The sequence below is a fragment of the Phoxinus phoxinus genome (assembly GCF_949152265.1).
Source record: "Phoxinus phoxinus genome assembly, chromosome: 2".
Lineage (NCBI taxonomy): Eukaryota > Metazoa > Chordata > Actinopteri > Cypriniformes > Leuciscidae > Phoxinus > Phoxinus phoxinus.
The window spans coordinates 5,243,818-5,263,119 of NC_136877.1; the positions used below are offsets into that span (position 1 = coordinate 5,243,818).

A 19,302-nucleotide genomic window follows, 5' to 3' on the forward strand; every position below is an offset into this window, starting at 1 on the left:
ACAGTAGATGTTGTTCACTGTCAACCAATGAAGAGCATAGGCTAGCAAGCATTATGCTAATTTGTTACATTGTTACGCAGGTATGTAACAGGAAGTGAGACTGGAATTGATTCAGTTCAAAATCGATTCTTTCTTTTGCTTTCTCAAACTTTGCAGACCTTTTACATTCACAAACAGCTCTATGACACACTGCATGAAAAGTAAAATTCGAAAAAGCATAAAAGGTGCGCTTTAACCATCTGGAGGAGTTAAAAATATGCTGCTTAAGTTAGTGACCTATAAATAGTGCCAAATCCTAAAAAAATATTGTTAAAGGAACAAGCTGACTTTTTGGGACTTCAGCTTATTGACCGTATTCGTATCCGTACCCTTTTTATCTCCGTGCGTGCCGTAACTCTGTCTGACGCACCCACCGCTAGCCTAGCTTAGCACAAAGACTGGAGGTAAATGGCTCCAGCTAGCATACTGCTCCCAATAAGTGACAAAATAACGCCAACATTTTCCTATTTACATGTTGTATTTGTATAGACAGCGTGTACAAATAACAGTCACATGAGACACAGCCATTATCTAACCGTATGCATACTGGGAACTATTTTCTCAGAAGGCGAAGCACTGCTACTTCTGCGGAGTGATTTGCTCGCAGCGCCTGAGAAGCCCCGTGGTGAGGAGACGAGAGTGTTGCGCTGAACTCCGCAGAAGTAGCAGTGCTTCGCCTTCTGAGAAAATAGTTCCCAGTATGTATACGGTTTTCATGGACTCCACTGTAAATGACAATGGGACTCACCCCTTCCTCTTTCTCAATCTCGAGGCCCATTTCGCGCAGGTTCTCCTCAAACTCGTCCCGGCGGAGGCGCATGTCGTCCTCGTGGTAATCCAGCCTCTGCTCTTGTGCTGCGAGCTCGGGGTCGTCCCGGGCCGGCGAGCTGGTCCGGTTACGCCCGCGGCTCAGGCAACAGGAACGGGACTTCTGTTTGCGAGCGCTATGGGGCTTCTGGACGTGGTAGGTGAGCACGTAATCTATCCGCCTCAGGCCGTCCTGGAAGTACGGCCACAGATTCGAGTCCTTCGGTCTCTCTTCTGACTGTCGAGTTTTCCGTAGCTGAGAACCAAATCAGTTTGTGAGAGAGGATTATATGCATCTGCATACAAATATAGAGAGATTTGTGATAATATAGAAGTACATGATTTATTAAATCAATTATGTTTTTTTCTTTTGATATATTTTATTAGTTTTAAATTGTATTGTATGCCGATATTTTGTCCTGTCTGTTGTGCAGCACTTTGGTCAGCATTCATGTTATTTTAAGCAAGTGAAGAGATTTAAAAATGATATGGACTGAAGCAATAATGGGATAAATAAATAAATACCATTCATCTTGGTAACATTTAGTAACCTTTGTCAATTCCAAACAGACGTAAGCCTGCCTGTGTATCTTGAATTTACTTCGGGATTAAAGTATCAAATCAAACCAAATCAATAGACTTCTTACTAACGTGCCAAACTATTTCCTACTTTATGTGAAGGCTGTGGTAGATTTCTGGTCCTATAAAGGTGTATTTTTCTGTTAAATACTTTAATATATTCCACCTTGCCATGTTGAGACAACTATAAGTAAACCATTCATAGACTGATTTTACAGAAGATGGTAGACGACACTGTGGCTCTGTTGGTTTCAGTGCAGTGAGTTTGCGGCGTTGTTTGTTTGAACAAGGACACATAGAAACACAGAAGCAAGAGAGCTACTAACCAAATCACAGTTCACAAATACCTGTTTGTTTGTTTGTTTGTTTGTTTGTTTGTTTGACATAATAATGTTGAAACCTATGCTTTTACACTACTGTTTAAAATGTTGGGGTCATTAGGATTACTGTAGTAGTAAGAAATACTTAAGTTGTATCGAGCGCAATGCATTCAATTGATTTTTTTATATAGGTATATAGAAAGTTTCTTTCTATATACCAAAGAATCCTGAAAATAATAATGTACCACAGTTTCCATGAACAAACAGTATGAAGCAGCACAACTGTTTACAGCATTGATAATATGAACCACATATGTGACCCTGGACCACTAAAGTCGCACGGGTATATTTGTGCCAATAGCCAAAAATACATTCATTGTATGGGTCAAAATTATCGATTCTTTTATGCCAAAAATCACATATTAAGCAAAGATCATGATCCATGAAGATATTTAGTAAATTTCCTACCGTAAAAATATAAAACATATAATTTTTGTGAGTGAACGCAGCACAAATTTACATCTTGTGAAAAGGGGTTATTTGTCATTGCAATCTTGAATATGTGGTTACATCCTTATAAGGACGTGTAACACACCACACTCAAAAAGTACCAAATCTATAAACAAGCACCGAACACATGCTTGAATACATTTGTATAAACTCATTCAGGGTTTTTTCAAAGTGACCTGTACATTTGCAAAAAAAAAAATCAAATACGCCCTCAGCATGCAAAATAGTTTTGCACACCCGCAGAGAAGTAAAAATCGGCAGAGCTTAAATTTCCTCACACCATCTGGAGCGCGGAGAGAGAGGAGATGTGTTTTAGCCGAGACGTGTTTGGCAAGCTTTAGCTTATCGTGAAACGCATATATTTGGTTGTTTTATGAATTATAGTATTTGCCTTGCATAAACACAAGTATCACAATGCAAATGTGACTTTGTAATTTAAACCTCCCTCGCTTTAATTTCATACGTCACCAGTTTCCAGAGGCATCGCTGCAAAAGTGTAAACTGAAGCATTCAAATATTCATGCATTTGCCCAAAGTTTGCCTTGCAAATGATGCTTGCAAAAGACAAACATGAGTGTTTGAAGAGAAACCGGAAACATGTCTTTATTCCTGAAGTGAAGTGTGTGCAGAAGAGGAAGGTTTCCTCTGTAGTTGTGACTTACAGTCTGGGGGTGTAGAGAATCCCTCGTGCCTTTAGAGTTGTCTTCATCGATCCCCTTCACATCCAACGGGACAGATTCATATCTCTCATTTCTCCACATGCTGTCCTGTCCTCCCGGCCCTGATGCCTGCTCCTCTGTGCTGTTGAAACCCAAGAGCTTCTCACCTGTTGAAGAGAAAACAGCAATTCATCAATGCAAACATTATTGCTAAATTAATCTTGACAACTATTTGTGTCATACAGGGTTTCAAATGATCATCTGGTGTGAAGTTTAGTTTGACTTGCGTTTAGTGAGAAAAAGCAAGTTTGAATACAAAATAAATGAATCTCATGAAATGCTAAAAGAAGTCAAGAGGCCATGAGTTTAAGTTTGATAAAAACATTAAGGCCCAGTTTCACAGACGGGGCTTAGATTAAGCCAGGACTAAATTCAATTAGGACATTTAAGTCGCTTTTATAAACATGTCTTAGAAAAAAACATTACTGGTGTGCATCTTGGGACAAAATAATGGCACTGATATATTTTAACTTATAGATCAATATCTTAAAACAACTCAAACATGCATTTTAGACTGGGACTATCTTAAGCCTTGTCTGTGAAACCAGAGGAAAGTGCAATTAAATCATAAATAGTACTTTTTAAAAAAAAGTGGTCACATGGTCAGTATTCTAGATTTGATTAGTGACCAATAAATTGTGCAGAATCTTAAATATTTCTTAATCTTTTCACATCATAATGTTTCATTGTTTAATTTTTTTTCCAAAAATCATCTAAAAGTCTCTGAGTTTTTGAACATACCATATTAATACCATCATGACATCGCTTTTTATAGATCACAAATAAAAGAGAGGGCAGCACGGGTCAACATATTTTTCTAAATGAATGTAAATCACTGCAGATGACAGTAAAGGCTCCCAGCTCAATTACAGAGCAGCTGAAAGCAAATACGTTTCATTTAAGATAAATGCACACATCAAATATTCCATCTTATGACCTCGACTAAAACCTAATAGATCATATCATGTTCTTAAAAAATGGAGTGGTGAACAACCATGTTATTCTATGATGAAATCTGTAATATCCTATAGAAAGCATGGCTAAACTTTCCTCCCTAGAATGCATATGTAGGTCATTGTGGGATACAAGAGCGTGTGTGTGTGTGTGTGTGTGTGTGTGTGTAACCTCAGATTGCTCCAAGGGGATTGTCTCTGCAATGATGTCAGCTTCCCTTTTTTTTCTTTTGTACTCAAATTAAATTTGAATGTGATCACAATAAATAACACAAGTAAAATATTTTTGACAGACATATGGTTTTAATACAGCAACTTATCTAGGGGTATTAATGCAAATACTCCTAATAATACAATAGCATATTAAATGTGATAAATAATAATAATAATGTCATAATATTATATAATTTTCATATTATTATATAATATTTACTGCAAATCTTTAGAGCAATTTTAAATCATTTTAATAATTTTAAAGTGCTTGTTGAATTAGATTTATGTTCCAGCTGGGAAATCCATGTCATATATTTTAGTGTAAGTTGGTCAAGTTGAACATGACAGCTAGCTTGTTATTGGTCAAAGGTGGTTTACCAGCTTTAACTAGTTTGGTCAAATTCTAACAGAGCAATCTCAGCCTCACGAGCTGGTATTTGATCCATCAACTTGATCAATGCAGACAAAACTAACCAGCATGTTGTAACTAGAAACCATGTAAAAGCAGCTGCCATTAGAAGGTGAACACAAAAGCTAATTGTAAATATTGTAATTTTAACTGTAAAACTGCGACCTTTTAATTAGCTAACAGTCCGTTCCTATACTAGACCTCATGTAGCCCCGGCCCTTTTCCTCTTCCAGTTTATTATTCCACAGCATGAAGGTAAGATATTACGGATTTATGAATGAACCGCACGTTTTAAAATCTTCCCGGGCTACTGACATTCATGACATCTGCTTCGAACATTACACTGCTCAGGATTACTTTGCTTATCTCTAGAATAAGTAAATCCACTCCATTACTCTTCGACAGCGATGCCATAGAAATATACAGAGTGACCGCAAAAAAAAAAAAAAGTTCAGGCACGACATTGTAAAGATGACAGCGCGCTTGGTTCGCCGGCACATAAGGCATATATATGGGGTAAAAAAAATCATATTATAGGTCTGACCTCACATTTCATGTAATTTTACAGTAAAATACTGTTAATTGTACCATTTTTGGAAGTAAATGAACAAATCATCTTATAATTTAAACTGAAAAGCCGTAAACGGACATGCCTAATTCTCTGTATGGCAATTCACATGTGATGGTTTTTAATTTTTAAAATTGTTATGTACATTGGGGTTTTATTCTACATCTTATTTTGTTGATTAAAATAATTAAAACATTTACAATAATGTTGTGCATTATTTTAGTGTCATGTTTGTGTCCATGTGCATGACCTTCTATATATAAACCTCAGCTTGTGGAAAGGCTTCTTGAGATGATCTTTGATTCATCGTGTGGTTTCCTCTTTATCATCAATGTTATTGGTGGATGTCCGTATACATTAAAAGTACAAAAGCGATTTAGCAGCAACGTGGCCTCGCTAATTCATCAGAAATTATTTGTACAGAATTATTCTGGCAACCATATAACCAGATTTATTGTGTAAGAAAAAAAATATTCTTTTACAGGTGTAACAATACCATATCTGAGCTACTGCACAGCTACTGATGTATGATATACTTTGTGCTTGCTTGCTTGCTCATAATAGTATACTTATTAATCATCACAATTCATCCGAACTGCTTTAAAAATGATCCAATCTTAACCTGAAAACTAATAACCCCAACCCATCATCACATTTCATATTCTTTATGTTTAAAATGACCATACTCATTTGCCAGTGTATAAATAATGAAGCTTGATTACATCCACTTTAATGATGACAAATGAAAACATTTTTTCAGAATGACAGCCATTAAATGAGTGGACTTGAAATTCCTCTAGACAATCAAATGTATCAATCAATCATGAATCTAGTCACACTTTGATTCTCTGTTGCTGAACTCGTTTTCAGAGAAATATGGAAAATAGTACAGGTTTTATGCCTACGTTCTACAATATAGGCGTACTAATATTCTCCCGTAAAGTTTTCCTTGAAAAGACATGCCTTCCTTTTCCCCAAATGGGAAAATCCCCTCTGCCAGCTCAAGTTGACATGCACCGCCCCCAGAAGAGCATCTCTCTCTCTCTCTCTCTCTCTCTCTCTCTCTCTCTCTCTCTCTCTCTCTCTCTCTCCTCAGGTGAAGATGATGCTGAGATGGATTTTCCTCATGCACTGTGTGTGTGTGTGTGTGTGTGTGTGCCCGCGCGCTCCCTGCAGGCAATGCGTGACTAAAACCCACAGAACACTGATGCTCATGTAATAACACAAGCTTGCTTATCTGACTTTAATATTAGTATTATTTTAAAATGAATAACATCAGTCAACAATTTATTGCTCAAATGCATTATTTATAACATACCTGGATGTTATAAACTGTCTTGCAAAGCTATCTGGGCATTATAACCATGCGTTAGAAATTAATGTTGTCTGACAATATAATTCTGTTTAGATACGGAGCGGTTCAATATCTGTCGATCTTTAATATTCATTGTTAAAATAATAAACGCGCACGAATCAGGAATCTGAACACAAAACAGGAGAAACTCACCCGAGCCATCAGCCTCCTCATCTTTCATCGCAGTATTTACATCATCTTCACCCTTCATTGGTGCAAATGTGCGTTGTGTCTAGTTTCCAGGTGGATATAGTGGAAGTTGTGTGTCGTGTACGCGGCGCGCGCGTGTGTGCGTGTGCGTGTGTGTGAGAGAGAGGTTTCCCTTCGCGATCGTGTCTAGAGTATTTAAGTCTCAAGCAGAGCACTGGATCCGTACGAATGCGTTTTATCTCACGCACCAACCACACACACACACACACGCGCGCGTGCGCGTTCCTCTTATCAGATGCGCTTTTGGGCAGTTCCTGAAGCAACACCAGTTGAATGCGGGCTTAGCTCATTCTGCTCTGCTAAATGATGTGTTGAACTCACTCTACAGCTTGTTTGTGATTTACCTGGACGCATATCGGCTATAAGTGTGAAACGGGGCTAGTTGTCATACCTTTTACTCCAGCTAGTGAATTTCCACAGTGTTTGACAGTTTTTAAGGATAAAACATGTGTTAAACGCAGAAAAATACATGAAATTGCAAAAATGTAAAACTACAAAAATATATAAAATAAATGTTTTGTTCAAAACATTCTAATTAGAATGAATAGCTGTTACAAAATACAAACCATTATTGTTGATTACCTAGTTTTTAAAAACATGATTCCAAAATGGCTGTCGTAGAGTAAACCTGATTGGACGAGAGGCGTTTCAAGAGTGCCGACCTTTTCATTTGTACCATGTCACTGTTACATCGACACACCAGTAGGTGACAACAACTGGGTTTCTGAGTCCGAAATCGCATACTCGAGTAGATACTTATTTTTAATAAGTAATTACTTCATAACCGCTAAAAAAGTACGTTCTATTTAGTACGAACAGGGGCTCACACCGGAGGAACCTTTCTTAGAATTATTGGTGGAAGTACCTGCTTTTTGTTGGCAACAACTGGGTTTCTGCGTCCGAAATCGCATAGGCCTACCTGCTTTTTGGCATCGCACCGCATAACTAGGAACGATTTTAGTTCCAGGGACTCCTTTTGGGGGAACTAAATTAGCTCATACTTCAGAGTAGGGTCTAAACCACTGGCACCCGGCAATTATAAAAAAGCCATGTAAACATTGCAGGGGCGTAGAATTTAGTAGGGACGCTAGGGACGTGTCCCTACCAATATCGAGTGACACTGATATATCCCTAGCAATAATTTCGATCAAAACTAAAAATATATGTCACCGTCCCCACCAATTTCAAAATCAAACCTATGCCACTGAAACATTGTGATTTCGGATGCAGCCACTGCCTTTATGAGTGAGCCATTGAACCGACAATTATTCATCAAGAACTAAATATGTCTGGAGTGAGTCATTGAATCATTCATTGAACTGATCTGTCCAAAACACTGATTGATTCAGGAACTAAACAAGTTGCTTAACTTGATCTTTATGAGCCATGTTTCAGCGCGCAGTTCAACTTACACTTCCCACTATAGCCAGCTGTCGGGGACCTATGGCTTGCGAGCCACAACTGAACATGACAAAAATCATGTGGATCATTGATCAAAAATCAATCTCGCAAGGTCTAGCACCCTTTACCAATAAATGATTGATAAAAAAAAATTGGACACATCAATAGAGATCAGGTTTCTGTAGAAAAAGCGATGCTAATGAAAATAATTTTTTTGAATAATAATATATTCAGGTTGTACTGGCCCTTTTGTGTTAAGTAATTTGGCACTTCACATAAAGATTGTATCAATTACATCGTTACACCAGTAAGTCCATCTGAACGCCAGGGCGCTCTCACACACACACACACAAACGCCAAATATGCCCCGCCGCAGAAGTACGATAACACACACCATTCCAGGAAATCCCTATCGCTGTAGCCGAATAAACAGAAGATTGAAACGCTTTGATTGATTAAACATGACTAATAAACACACGACTGCCTTATTCTGTAAATAATTGTCACGTTATGCAGGCAAAATTAGGAAACAAATCTTGCGTTCCGTCTGGTCACACCATAAGGTGTCGCTGTGGCCTCAAAGCTTCAGCACTGCCACTCTGAGCTCGATTGCTATGTCTGAGATAAAACACGCCCCCCTCATTAGCATACAGAGGAACAAATGTAGAAATAAATACATACACATAAATAAATGTGAAAATAAATATAAATAAATAAATGATTTTTTAAATCAAGTATACATCTTATCAATTATACATAAATAAGGGAATAAAAATACTCATATATTTTTATTGTTTACATTTCTGTGTATATTTATGTATGTATGTATGCATGTATGTATGTATTTTTACATTTCTTCGTATATGTAGCCTATTTATTTATTTGTTATTATGTCAGCTGTGGCATTCCATAGCTCTGCAGCAATAATCATTGCTGTATTACAATATGATTATTGTAATCAATAATCATAAACAGCAGCAACATCATTGCACATAAGACCAAATATATTAACTTTGTCATATTGCCACGTTAAAAATCTTCTAAAAATCAATATTTTTGTTATTTGCGATTTAATAATTCATTAGGCTATGTAGCCTAATTAATCAATTGTGTTAAATTAATCAAATGTTAATCAATGGATTGTTTTAATGTCTGAAGTAGGAACTATTGATCATTTTTCGGATCACATGGCCATTATTTTTCAAGGATTGGTCCGTTTCAATTCTTATTGAATATAGTGCGATGTTAAAAGTGCGATGTTCTTATTGAATATAGTGCGATGATTACCACCTGCTGTAGCCTATGTCAACGGTCGTACGGGATTACAGGCGACTGATTAAACTTTACAGAGATCTGTTGAGGGCGCGCACACACACACACACACACACACACCTTACAGATTTTCACCCAGCAGCTGTAACACTGAAATGACAGTCGAATCATAAAAAGGCTAGTCATAGCAGGCTACTTCCCGAAAGAGAGTAGCCCAATGTCTTAAACGTTTTAAAGTCACCTTTGACAAAACGCTGGAACCGGCAACTAACTTGAGAAGAAGAATGAAAATGTCAACTCTTACTTGTGCTCAGAGAGGAACTCGCTTCAGCTCTTGACTCCTGTTCACCTGCTCAAGCACTTTATATCTTAACCACTCAAGAACATGCACACATCTTTCCGCCTCACACCTTACAAAGAGCGCAGTCTTAACAATTAAAGTAACCCACTACACTTTTCGTACAAAATCGGCGTAACGCAACGTAAACGCGCGATGTGTGGACAGCGCGTGCACGGCACTGCTATGACGTATTCATAGGTGTTCCCCTCACAAAAAAAAAAAAAAAAAAAAATCCCTCACTATCAAACCTGTTCAGGAATGTGGGCAGGCAGCAACACCGGGTTGATCTTCACATGAGGACACTGTTAAAGTTTATATCTTGAGGTAAGTATGTGGTTTGCTTTGACCTGCTATTTACATAACACATTATGTTAAATCTTTTTTCAATTTATTGGTACATGTTCTGGTTTACAGCACACAGCTGATGATCCTCCCTATTGTCTAACAGTTGGCAAGGTGTTTAATTGCACCTTTAATTGCAACCAAGCCTCAGGCTTTTCTGAGAGCTATGTCACATTACACTGATACTGTAGGGTTTCCCTCCATTGACTCGTCCATAACTGTCATGCAACGCTGCATACTGGAGCACTGCACACTTCAGTTACAGATAATGCTTTCCTGTATTCTATACAGTGATATGTTGGCTTTCTGATGAGACTATATGCCAGAGAACTTTAATAATATGTGATTTCTTTTTCTTTCAAAAGACCTAACCTTCGAGAGTCATTCAATACACCTAACCTTACTGCAAAGCAAAGGGGTTTAGTGTGTACATTCCTCTAATGTGTCTGGTCTTTGCTAACCACTATGCTCTATTGTGTTGTGGCGTGGTTTCAGATGACTTCAGACAGTGCATGTGGGAATTTCTTTTGCTTCCTCTTGTGTCATTAGATTTTATGCTAATTGTTGCCCTCAGTGTGAAGCTGACTAACTAACTAACTAACTGACAAAAAGTAAGTTTGACATAACAGAATGCAATTCATAGCTCTTTTTAACTATGTGGAGATGATTTTAACACATCAGTTTATAATAGTGCCTCTAAAAAAACTAAACAAAATCAGTAGTGCCCTTTCTTATCTCTATTACTCACTCTCTCTTCCAGTCTCGCTTTCTGTCTGTTCCATATAGTTAAAGCATTCATGTGTTACTTTTTGGGGCCTCTGTTGTGGCATTGCACTAGATAACAAAATATCAAGCAAAGTCTCTCTGCGAAAGGATGATGCTAGACTTTTTCTCGGAAATATAATGCCGCCTAGTTCAAGTATACCTGCATGGGGCCAGTTGCAGGAACGCAGCCACTAAGTTAAGACTGTGACTTAAATTAGACCGATCTGCCTTTTTATGTAACTTTCTGTAAAATTAGGACCAGTCTTGAAAAAAAAAAAGATGACTAACTTTTAAGTAGCTAGTCTAAGCAGTTTATGCAACCGGCCATAACCTCCTACTTATAGTTAGACAAGTTGGAAGCAAAATACAGAAAGTAGCCAGAACCTGTTTTTGTACCAGTAGATGAACTGATTAAATGGGTATCACTTTTGCACAGCTTATATGATTTGTACATGTACTGTAGTTCCCCTCCGATAATCCACTGCTTTGCATAAAGCAAACCACAAAGAGTGAGTTTTTAGGTTGACATTATCTGACTACAACACTTTAATGTTACTGATTTATACACTGATAATTGAACTAATCATTCATATCTACTGTAGAGTTTCTTGTCCACCATGTGATCTGACATTGGCTCACCTCTTCTAACATCAGGTGTCAGTGTTGTTGAGAATTCAGTGTTGCACACTGGCAAATGCAACTTTTCTTGGTTATTCATGTGCACATAATCGCATAAAATCACAACAGCATTTGTTCTGAGTCATATTTGCAATTAGATTTCAGGCAAACCAAATCCGAGGACATTTTTAGTCAATGAAGACAATTACCCTCAATTTCCTATCAGAGTATCCACAGGTTCCTCACATTAAATATAGACTAGTTTGACAAGTTTGACAAGTGTCCAAGTAGCTTTTCTACTGTAAATCTATTGTTTACTAGTTTAAACCTAACACAATGTTTGTGAAATATCTTGCTTATGATAATGCTCGTGAAAAATAAATGCCAGTTAGTGCAGTGTTTTGTTTCTAATGCAATGACATTCATTTTTAGATGCAAAACACATGCATAAAAATGGGTTTAAGCGTCTTTTTAAAAAAGTGTACATGTTTACCTGCTGGCTGCATTGTCCCAACAATGTGTCGGTCTCTGTCAGTGTGCCTCTTCTGTTTAAAACTTCCTCAACTCGCTGAAAATGTGGCGTACAGAAAGATGCATTGTATCTGTGTAAATGAGTGAAGGCTGGACTGCTAAAGAAGCCCTCGGTCGGAGTGGGACGTCCCAGTCCATGGGAGATTCTCATTTTCACTGGTCTGGAAGTACCTCCCAAGTCCCACCACAAAAAGATCATTAAACTGGTACCATTTACCATTAAGGCTTGGTCTGTACAGTTCTCGGAAACACACAAATTTGTTTCCTTGGAGAGTTTAATTTAGTTTAGTTTCTTTATTGATTATCATGTCGTTCCAAGCCTGAATGACTTTCTTTCTACTGTGGAACACAAAAGGAGAAAATACAACAAAAGCACACAGTGATCACGAACTGTCCTCATTTCCCCTTCCTCTATAGTTTTATGCTAGGGTTGACATCAATGAAGCCATCAGTTCAAATACAGGGTTAGACAAAAAAACGGAAACACTGGCCAATATTGTTGGGTTGTGCATGGGCTGGTGGCCGATCTTCACTGATTTCACATCATCAGTAAGAGAAGGTTGAGAACAGCTGTACATGACATATTGGAAACCACACAGCACAATGGGAGACATATCAAAGTTTATAAAGAATTTAAATTGATGTTGCGCACCTCGCTGGCTCATCTGTGACCAGGATTGTAACTCTTTGTGGTGTATCGAAAGCCACGGTACCAACCAGTTACCTCCACAAGGTCGAATCACAGCAGAAGTAACTGTCGACAAGGAAGCTGATGCTGTCTGAAAGGGATTTTCTTACTAACCCAGTTTGTATCCAAAAAACATAAAACCACAGCTGCCCAACTCACGGCAGAGTTAAAGTTATTGAAATGTATTGAAAATATTTCTGGTACAGGATATACAATCCTCTATTCCAGACTCTAAAAACACAAACAAATATATATATTTACATATAACATATAAAATTCACTTTTTAACATTTATAAAAACACATTAATTTCATAATTGAGTTTTTCTAACAATCATAACTAAATTACATAAATTAATTTACATAATAACAAGCTTTGTTATTATACATAACATCTTTTGACTGGCAAAATGCATCCAACCTGTTCTTAAAAGAATGAATAGACACACAACTTCTTCTGGAAGCTCATTCCATGATTTTACCGCACAAAGTGTAAAAAAGTTATTTCTCTTTTCAGACAGACATGTTCGGTAGAGTTTTAAAGTTTTAAATGCACATCAAAAACTGTTCGTCAGGAGCTCGACCGGGTCGATCTGCTTCTGGTGGACCATGTGCACCTATAATGGTTCAAACATTGTACCCATGCACCATTACACACAGCAAGACTGTTGACCAGGGGTGTAACGGTACCGAGAAGTCACGGTTTGGTACGTAGCTCGGTTTTGTGGTCACGATTCAATAGGAGTTCGGTATGTATATTTCACTGTATGTTCACTGTATATTTCACAGACTGTGGTGAGAATTCCACGACACAAATCGCCACAATGCCGAATGATTTCATCTCATTATAACAGTGGAAACAACTTTGACATTTATGGTCATATAAGGATGGATAGATAGATAGATAGATAGATAGATAGATAGATAGATAGATAGATAGATAGATAGATAGACAGACAGACAGACAGACAGACAGACAGACAGACAGACAGACAGACAGACAGATAGATAGATAGATAGATAGATAGATAGATAGATAGATAAATAGATAGATAGATCTAGCCGCTTTCCGCAGTCACAAAGATTAATCAAAACTCTGCGTATAGGCTAGTAGCAAACTCTTGTGTGCATCGGAACCTTAGACAGTATATAAACTGGACACAGCGACCCCATAGGTTTCAACGTAGAAAAGTGAAGTCAATTTGAAGCACTCACTTCCTGATGGCTGAGCGTAGTGCGCAGGCTCAACCTGAGCTTGACGACGTAGATGTGACGTGAGCAACCTGTCTGACAGCTGTAGGTCTTCTAGTAGATGTGCCGAGAGAAATCTGAATCATTCCCTTCTGAATCTCGCAGAGACGGAGAGCGTGAGTATTATCTGTCCATGAGCAGCAGGAGCAACTTTATCACTCTCTATGGGCTTCTCCCTTGACTTTATCGGACTTTATGCCTCCACGTCCCCCCGATTTCTTGCGAGCTTCTCCGCCCGTCTATACGGTAATTTCTCGACTGTGCGACAGAGAGTCGAGTGGTTATGACGCAATCGTTAGCCTATTTTTACAAAAACTGCTTCTACGGGGCCATAACATAAGATACAAGGTAACGGAGCCTTTTATACACTGTCGTGTTTCTTTAGAAATAAATAATGGACAATGGACTCTTTAAACGCCTCAGATGTAAAGTTATTCTGGGAGTGAATGCTAACAGCAGGTGATGGTCTGCTAATCAATTGCGGCCCCCGGGGAAGCTTCGGTTTCCGGCTGATGGATTACCTCCCTTGATCTGAACTCTTGTTTTGGGTTGGTGTGTAGTTCGTCTCTTCTTCTTCTGCTCTTTTTCCTGTTGTGGCGGTTAGCAAATAGCATTGCATTACCGCGTGCGCCCCCTTCTGGATCGGAGTGTGGATCGCCTGCGACTGACTGTATTCAATTCATTCATTCCACTGTGCAGGACTTGTATCTGTCATTTCCAAAATAAATTTAAGCTGTATTGGGCCACAGTCCTGCAGAGTTTAGTTCCAACCCTCTACTAACACACACACACCTGTAGTTCTCAAATAAGCCTGAAGGACTATAATGAAGGACACATAAGCCTGATTATCTGGATTAGGTGCATTTAATACGGTTAAAGCTGAACTCTGCAGGGCTGAAAGTTTTGCGCCCCTACCCTACACAATACCAATAGTGTATGGTGGTCTAAAACCAGATGTTCCAGTTTCATTTTCCAACCTCTGTATGTCTCATACAAAATATAACATGCCAAACGAGATTAAGTTTAAATATCCAATAAATGTTATGTTATAATTTCCAAATGGTGAGAAACAACGAAAAGCTTACATCAAAAATGTTTGTCATTCTACATATCAACAAAAGTACATTTAAATGAAGCCACGCTAGCGCCACTGAGTTTTAAAATGCTAAGGGTTTATATGTCACTTTCAGTGACAGCTTGATGCGACTGCATCTGACAGTATGCAAACTTTATCTTGCACTCTGACCAAGCCAAAAAAAACATGATTTTGTTTTTGTCTGTACAAGTGATGCTATATTTAAACTTCTAATCCTGTTCTCACAGTAAATGACAAACATTTGTGGTCAGAATCTCTTCTGCATGATGCAGCATTAGATAAAGCCGGGAAGCTGATGAAGTTTCAGAAAAAATAAATCTTTCCACTGGGAATTCAGCAACAACATGGTTGCAAAGCTCCACCACCATTTCCCGTTTGTCAGAAACTTTGTCCTGACCTTTGAACCTGAGGGTTCAATCTAACCCCATGTTTATTTCCGCCCCAACACAGAGACTTAAACATTTGGCTTAGCTTCTTTGAGCCCAGAATAACCGGACAACTAAATATATCTTTTAAACTCACATTTAACCAAATATTTTATTTTGAGGGATGCTTGCCCATTCAAAACTTGCTGTCTCAAGGGTAATACGTGATTGCTTACTGGCCCGAGTCAAATGTTTGTGATGTTCAAGTCTCTGGAACGCATTCTAATGTATTTCTGTATAAATCATGAGTCTAATTCACCTGAAAAGTAATAACCTAAATGTAAATCTTTTTCTATGTTGAGCTCCTGATAACTTACCAGTTGTTCTTCCAACTAGTGTTTTCATTTTCGGGCTTTAACAGGACATGAGAGTCCTAGGCTTCTAATATTGAGAGTTTTATGTTCACCATAAAAGAACTGCAGTCCTCAGTGGCACTCTTTATAGTCAAGATGTCAGTTATGTATGAAAAGAGAGAAACTGAGAGACACGGGAGACATTAAAGTAGAAGTATGTACGAGATTGGCTTTCCCGATGAGCGTGATGATTTAGAATTTTGTACCACGGCTCTCAGGAACAGTACTTGATTCTGATTGGTCAATATCATGACCTGGTGGTCACATGACAAGGATGTCGTGAAGAATTGGGTCTGCCCTGCAAAACAAGACGATCTAAAGGCCCATAGACAAACCAATCCGATGTGGTGATGAAGGATGACTGTGTCTGGGCCAAAATGTTGCACTTACACACTGTAATAAAGACCAGCCAATGGCCAACTAACGCCCACGTCCTTTGTGTATAGCTGTGAAAATTGTGAATTGTGAAAATAGCCTCAGGGGACTTACAGTAGTGGCCAAAAGTGACGTCCGGCCTGAAAATCAACATCTTCACGCTTTATTCCAATATTATTAAAAAAGATTTTGTGCATATTGCGCAGTTGTGCTTTGAGTCAACCATTTTATTTTTGATAATAACAATGAAACATGCCAAATTGTTGGGCCAGGCTGACATAAAAAAGAAATTATGAACACATCAACCAACAAAATATAATGTTGTAGTCAACGTATGCTTTTACAGTAACATGTGATCTTTTTATTTATCATGTTTGCCTGTTATTTTATGCCAAATAATTTTCTCAGACAAATAAATGTGTGACCGAGTTTAGTGTTTTGTTCTTCCCTCACATTTAAAAAGAAATTAATATTTCCCTCATATTTAAAAACAAAAATCCCCTCTGTTACACCTGACATTCTTTGTATAAGTGCAATAATGTAAACATGATTTTTTTCCTGCACTAATCAACATTTTACGAATGCATTTGAACGTTCCTTTACGTTGTTTGAATTTGTGTGAAAAAGTATCAAACTTCTGATTATTATGTAAGATAAGATGTGAACTGTGAATGAGATCTCAGAAATTGTCGTTGACCCCTAATTAATTATGAACTATAAACATTGTGATAGTAATGCACTCTCCATGGGAAATATATGTCCATTACTCACCCCAATCTAAAACAGTTCCATTAACAAGTTCCCATACACTGACCACTTCCTCTTATCCCCTTATTTCCTGTCACAATTCTCAGCTTAAATTGAAACAGGCTGGAGGATCAGCTTGCAATCCGTCCCAAAACAGTCAAAGTGAAGGCTTGTCACGCAGCCTAGTTGTTCTTAGGATGGTCTGAATATTTTCTCACAGGCTCAGTCAAGTCAAGTAAACTGAGGGTCATTTGGAGACTCCAGATCATTTGGAGATGAAGGGTCTACACCAAGAACAAAGAGAAACATCCTTTCCAATAACTGTCCAGAAAATCCCCTCCCATAAATCTCAGGGACTGTGATGACCAACAGCATCGTTTCTAACCTCGGCTCAAGGCTGTGTGTGTGTGTGTGTGTGTGTGTGTGTGTGTGTGTGTGTGTGTGTGTGTGTGTGTGTGTGTGTGTGTGTGTGTGTGTGTGTGTGTGTGTGTGTGTGTGTGTGTGTGTGAATTTTTGTAGGGAGAGCTTGTACATCCTGTGTGCTGGGGAGGATGTTTTTCTCTTAGTGAGGTCACAGAAAAACACTCCAATAATGGACATCATTGATAACTGCCCTCTTACTCAATTAATCTTTTATTTTATTTGTATGTTCTATTCCTGTATCATGGATTTATATATATCCCACAGCCAATAAATAATCATTTTTAAAAAGTTCCTTACATTTGTTAATAGCTTTCTGAAATATAAAGGGGCCGTATGATGTTTGTGCAGATACAATCTTCCACATTTAGGTTGTGTTCACACTTGGCAGGTTTAATTCGATTAAAACTAGTGTGAACGCTGCCATCTGAACCCTGGTGTGCACCAAACAAGCGGGCCGAGAGCCCGAGACGCTGAAAAGAAGAGTCTCGGTCCGCTTCCAAACTAAATGTGGTGCGGTTCGAATGAGATATGAACACAACACGGACCAAAGACATGTAAACGAACCTAAAAAAAAAACAGGGATGGATTACGGACAGGGCCTATGGGGCCCTTGACTACCAGAAGTCCGTGGGGCCCTGGAGTTTAAACTTAAGTCGATCCAGTTTGGTTCAGATAATCCATTAACAATGAAAACAGATTTAGAATTTTTTATTTATGATGTAAAATGTGACCCTGGATCACAGAACCAGTCTGGAGTCGCACGGGTATATCTGTGGCAATAGCCAATAATAGTACATTGTATGGGTCAAAATTATAGATTTTTATTTTATGCAAAAAATCATTAGGATATTAGGTAAAGATCATGATCCATGAATATATTTTTTATATTTCCTACCGTAAAAACATTTATTTTTGTGAGTGAATGCAGAACAATCGTAAACATAAATGGACAACTTTAAAGGAGATTTGTTTGCACCCTCAGATTCCAGATTTTCAGATGATGTATAAATCTCAATTAGAAAAGAAATGGACCCATGTGACTGGTTTTGTGGTCCAGGGTCACATATATGTGTCCCATCGCCTACACAAGGCCTCTTAAACAAGGCTCTTTGACTATGAGGGCTCCCCAGAACTTACTGTTGGGCCCAATGGGAAGCGGAAGGCCCCAAAACCTCTTCTAGAACTATTGTCCCATCCTGTTTAAAATTATATTTATTTGAACCACTCTTTAAGCTTCTTTCTTTGCGTGAAAGAATGAGACGCGTATATTTTGTAAAATAAATGCACTGTAAAATAAATGTAAATTAATATTTCAGAAGTATTTATTGCAATAGGAAATCTTAGTATCTTCACTTGCACAAGATTTATTTTGGTGGAAAACTGCAGTTAAACGTGCGTGCCTCATACAAACCTAGTGAAATGCTGTAATCATGTCCACAAACTGTTGGAAATTATGCAAATGTAAAAATAAAGAATTCCCAAATGCACGTTAAACTTACAGCATATGCAGAGATGGAGTTTATTTTAAAAACAGGATATGATGCCATAAGATGCGACCCTAAAAATGACAGAGTGCTCAAGCATAACAGTTTTTCTCTTCACAGTCGTGATGTTTCCATCACAGTTCGGTTCAGGCATCAGATCTGTGTTTGTGTGTGTACGGCAAAAGCACGCTGATGTGCAGAAGAGTCTGAAATATCCACACCACTAAAGTTGACTTTTTTTTACACGTCCACTTGCATCAAAACTGAAGTATTGCTTATGAACAGACAGTCTTCCACACGGACAACTGGAGTGTTAGAAAGGTCTCAGTCATTAATAAGTCTATAAAATCAAATTAATATCTATAGCAGATAACACACAAGATCTAGGCTAACACAGAATGCATTTTAAATAAGCTTCTAGTCGCTGTAAAATACCAAATTGCAGTCAGAGCCAGCCCAAACCTTCCATGAATTGGACAAGGGCACTGAGAGCATTTTTACTGACAAATTT

General features: G+C 38.1%; 1 protein-coding gene across 5 annotated transcripts in view; it reads right to left on the reverse strand.

Annotated features, from left to right (window-relative positions):
- Window positions 1–12,044, reverse strand: part of ano1a (anoctamin 1, calcium activated chloride channel a) — a 61,429-nt gene extending 49,385 nt beyond the window's left edge. For 2 of the 5 annotated variants that reach the window (XM_079605484.1, XM_079605483.1), the window contains exons 1-3: window positions 9,659–9,882; window positions 2,918–3,081; window positions 788–1,102 (exon numbers count right to left, since the gene is read on the reverse strand). In XM_079605484.1, coding sequence (XP_079461610.1) covers window positions 788–1,102; window positions 2,918–3,016 — 414 coding nt within the window. In that variant the 5' untranslated portion in view covers window positions 3,017–3,081; window positions 9,659–9,882. Of the gene's footprint in view, window positions 1–787; window positions 1,103–2,917; window positions 3,082–6,624; window positions 7,019–9,658; window positions 9,883–11,912 lie in introns of those variants that run through there. The other 3 variants (XM_079605482.1, XM_079605481.1, XM_079605480.1) reach the window with 3 other exon arrangements.
- Window positions 12,045–19,302: the final 7,258 nt, after the last annotated feature.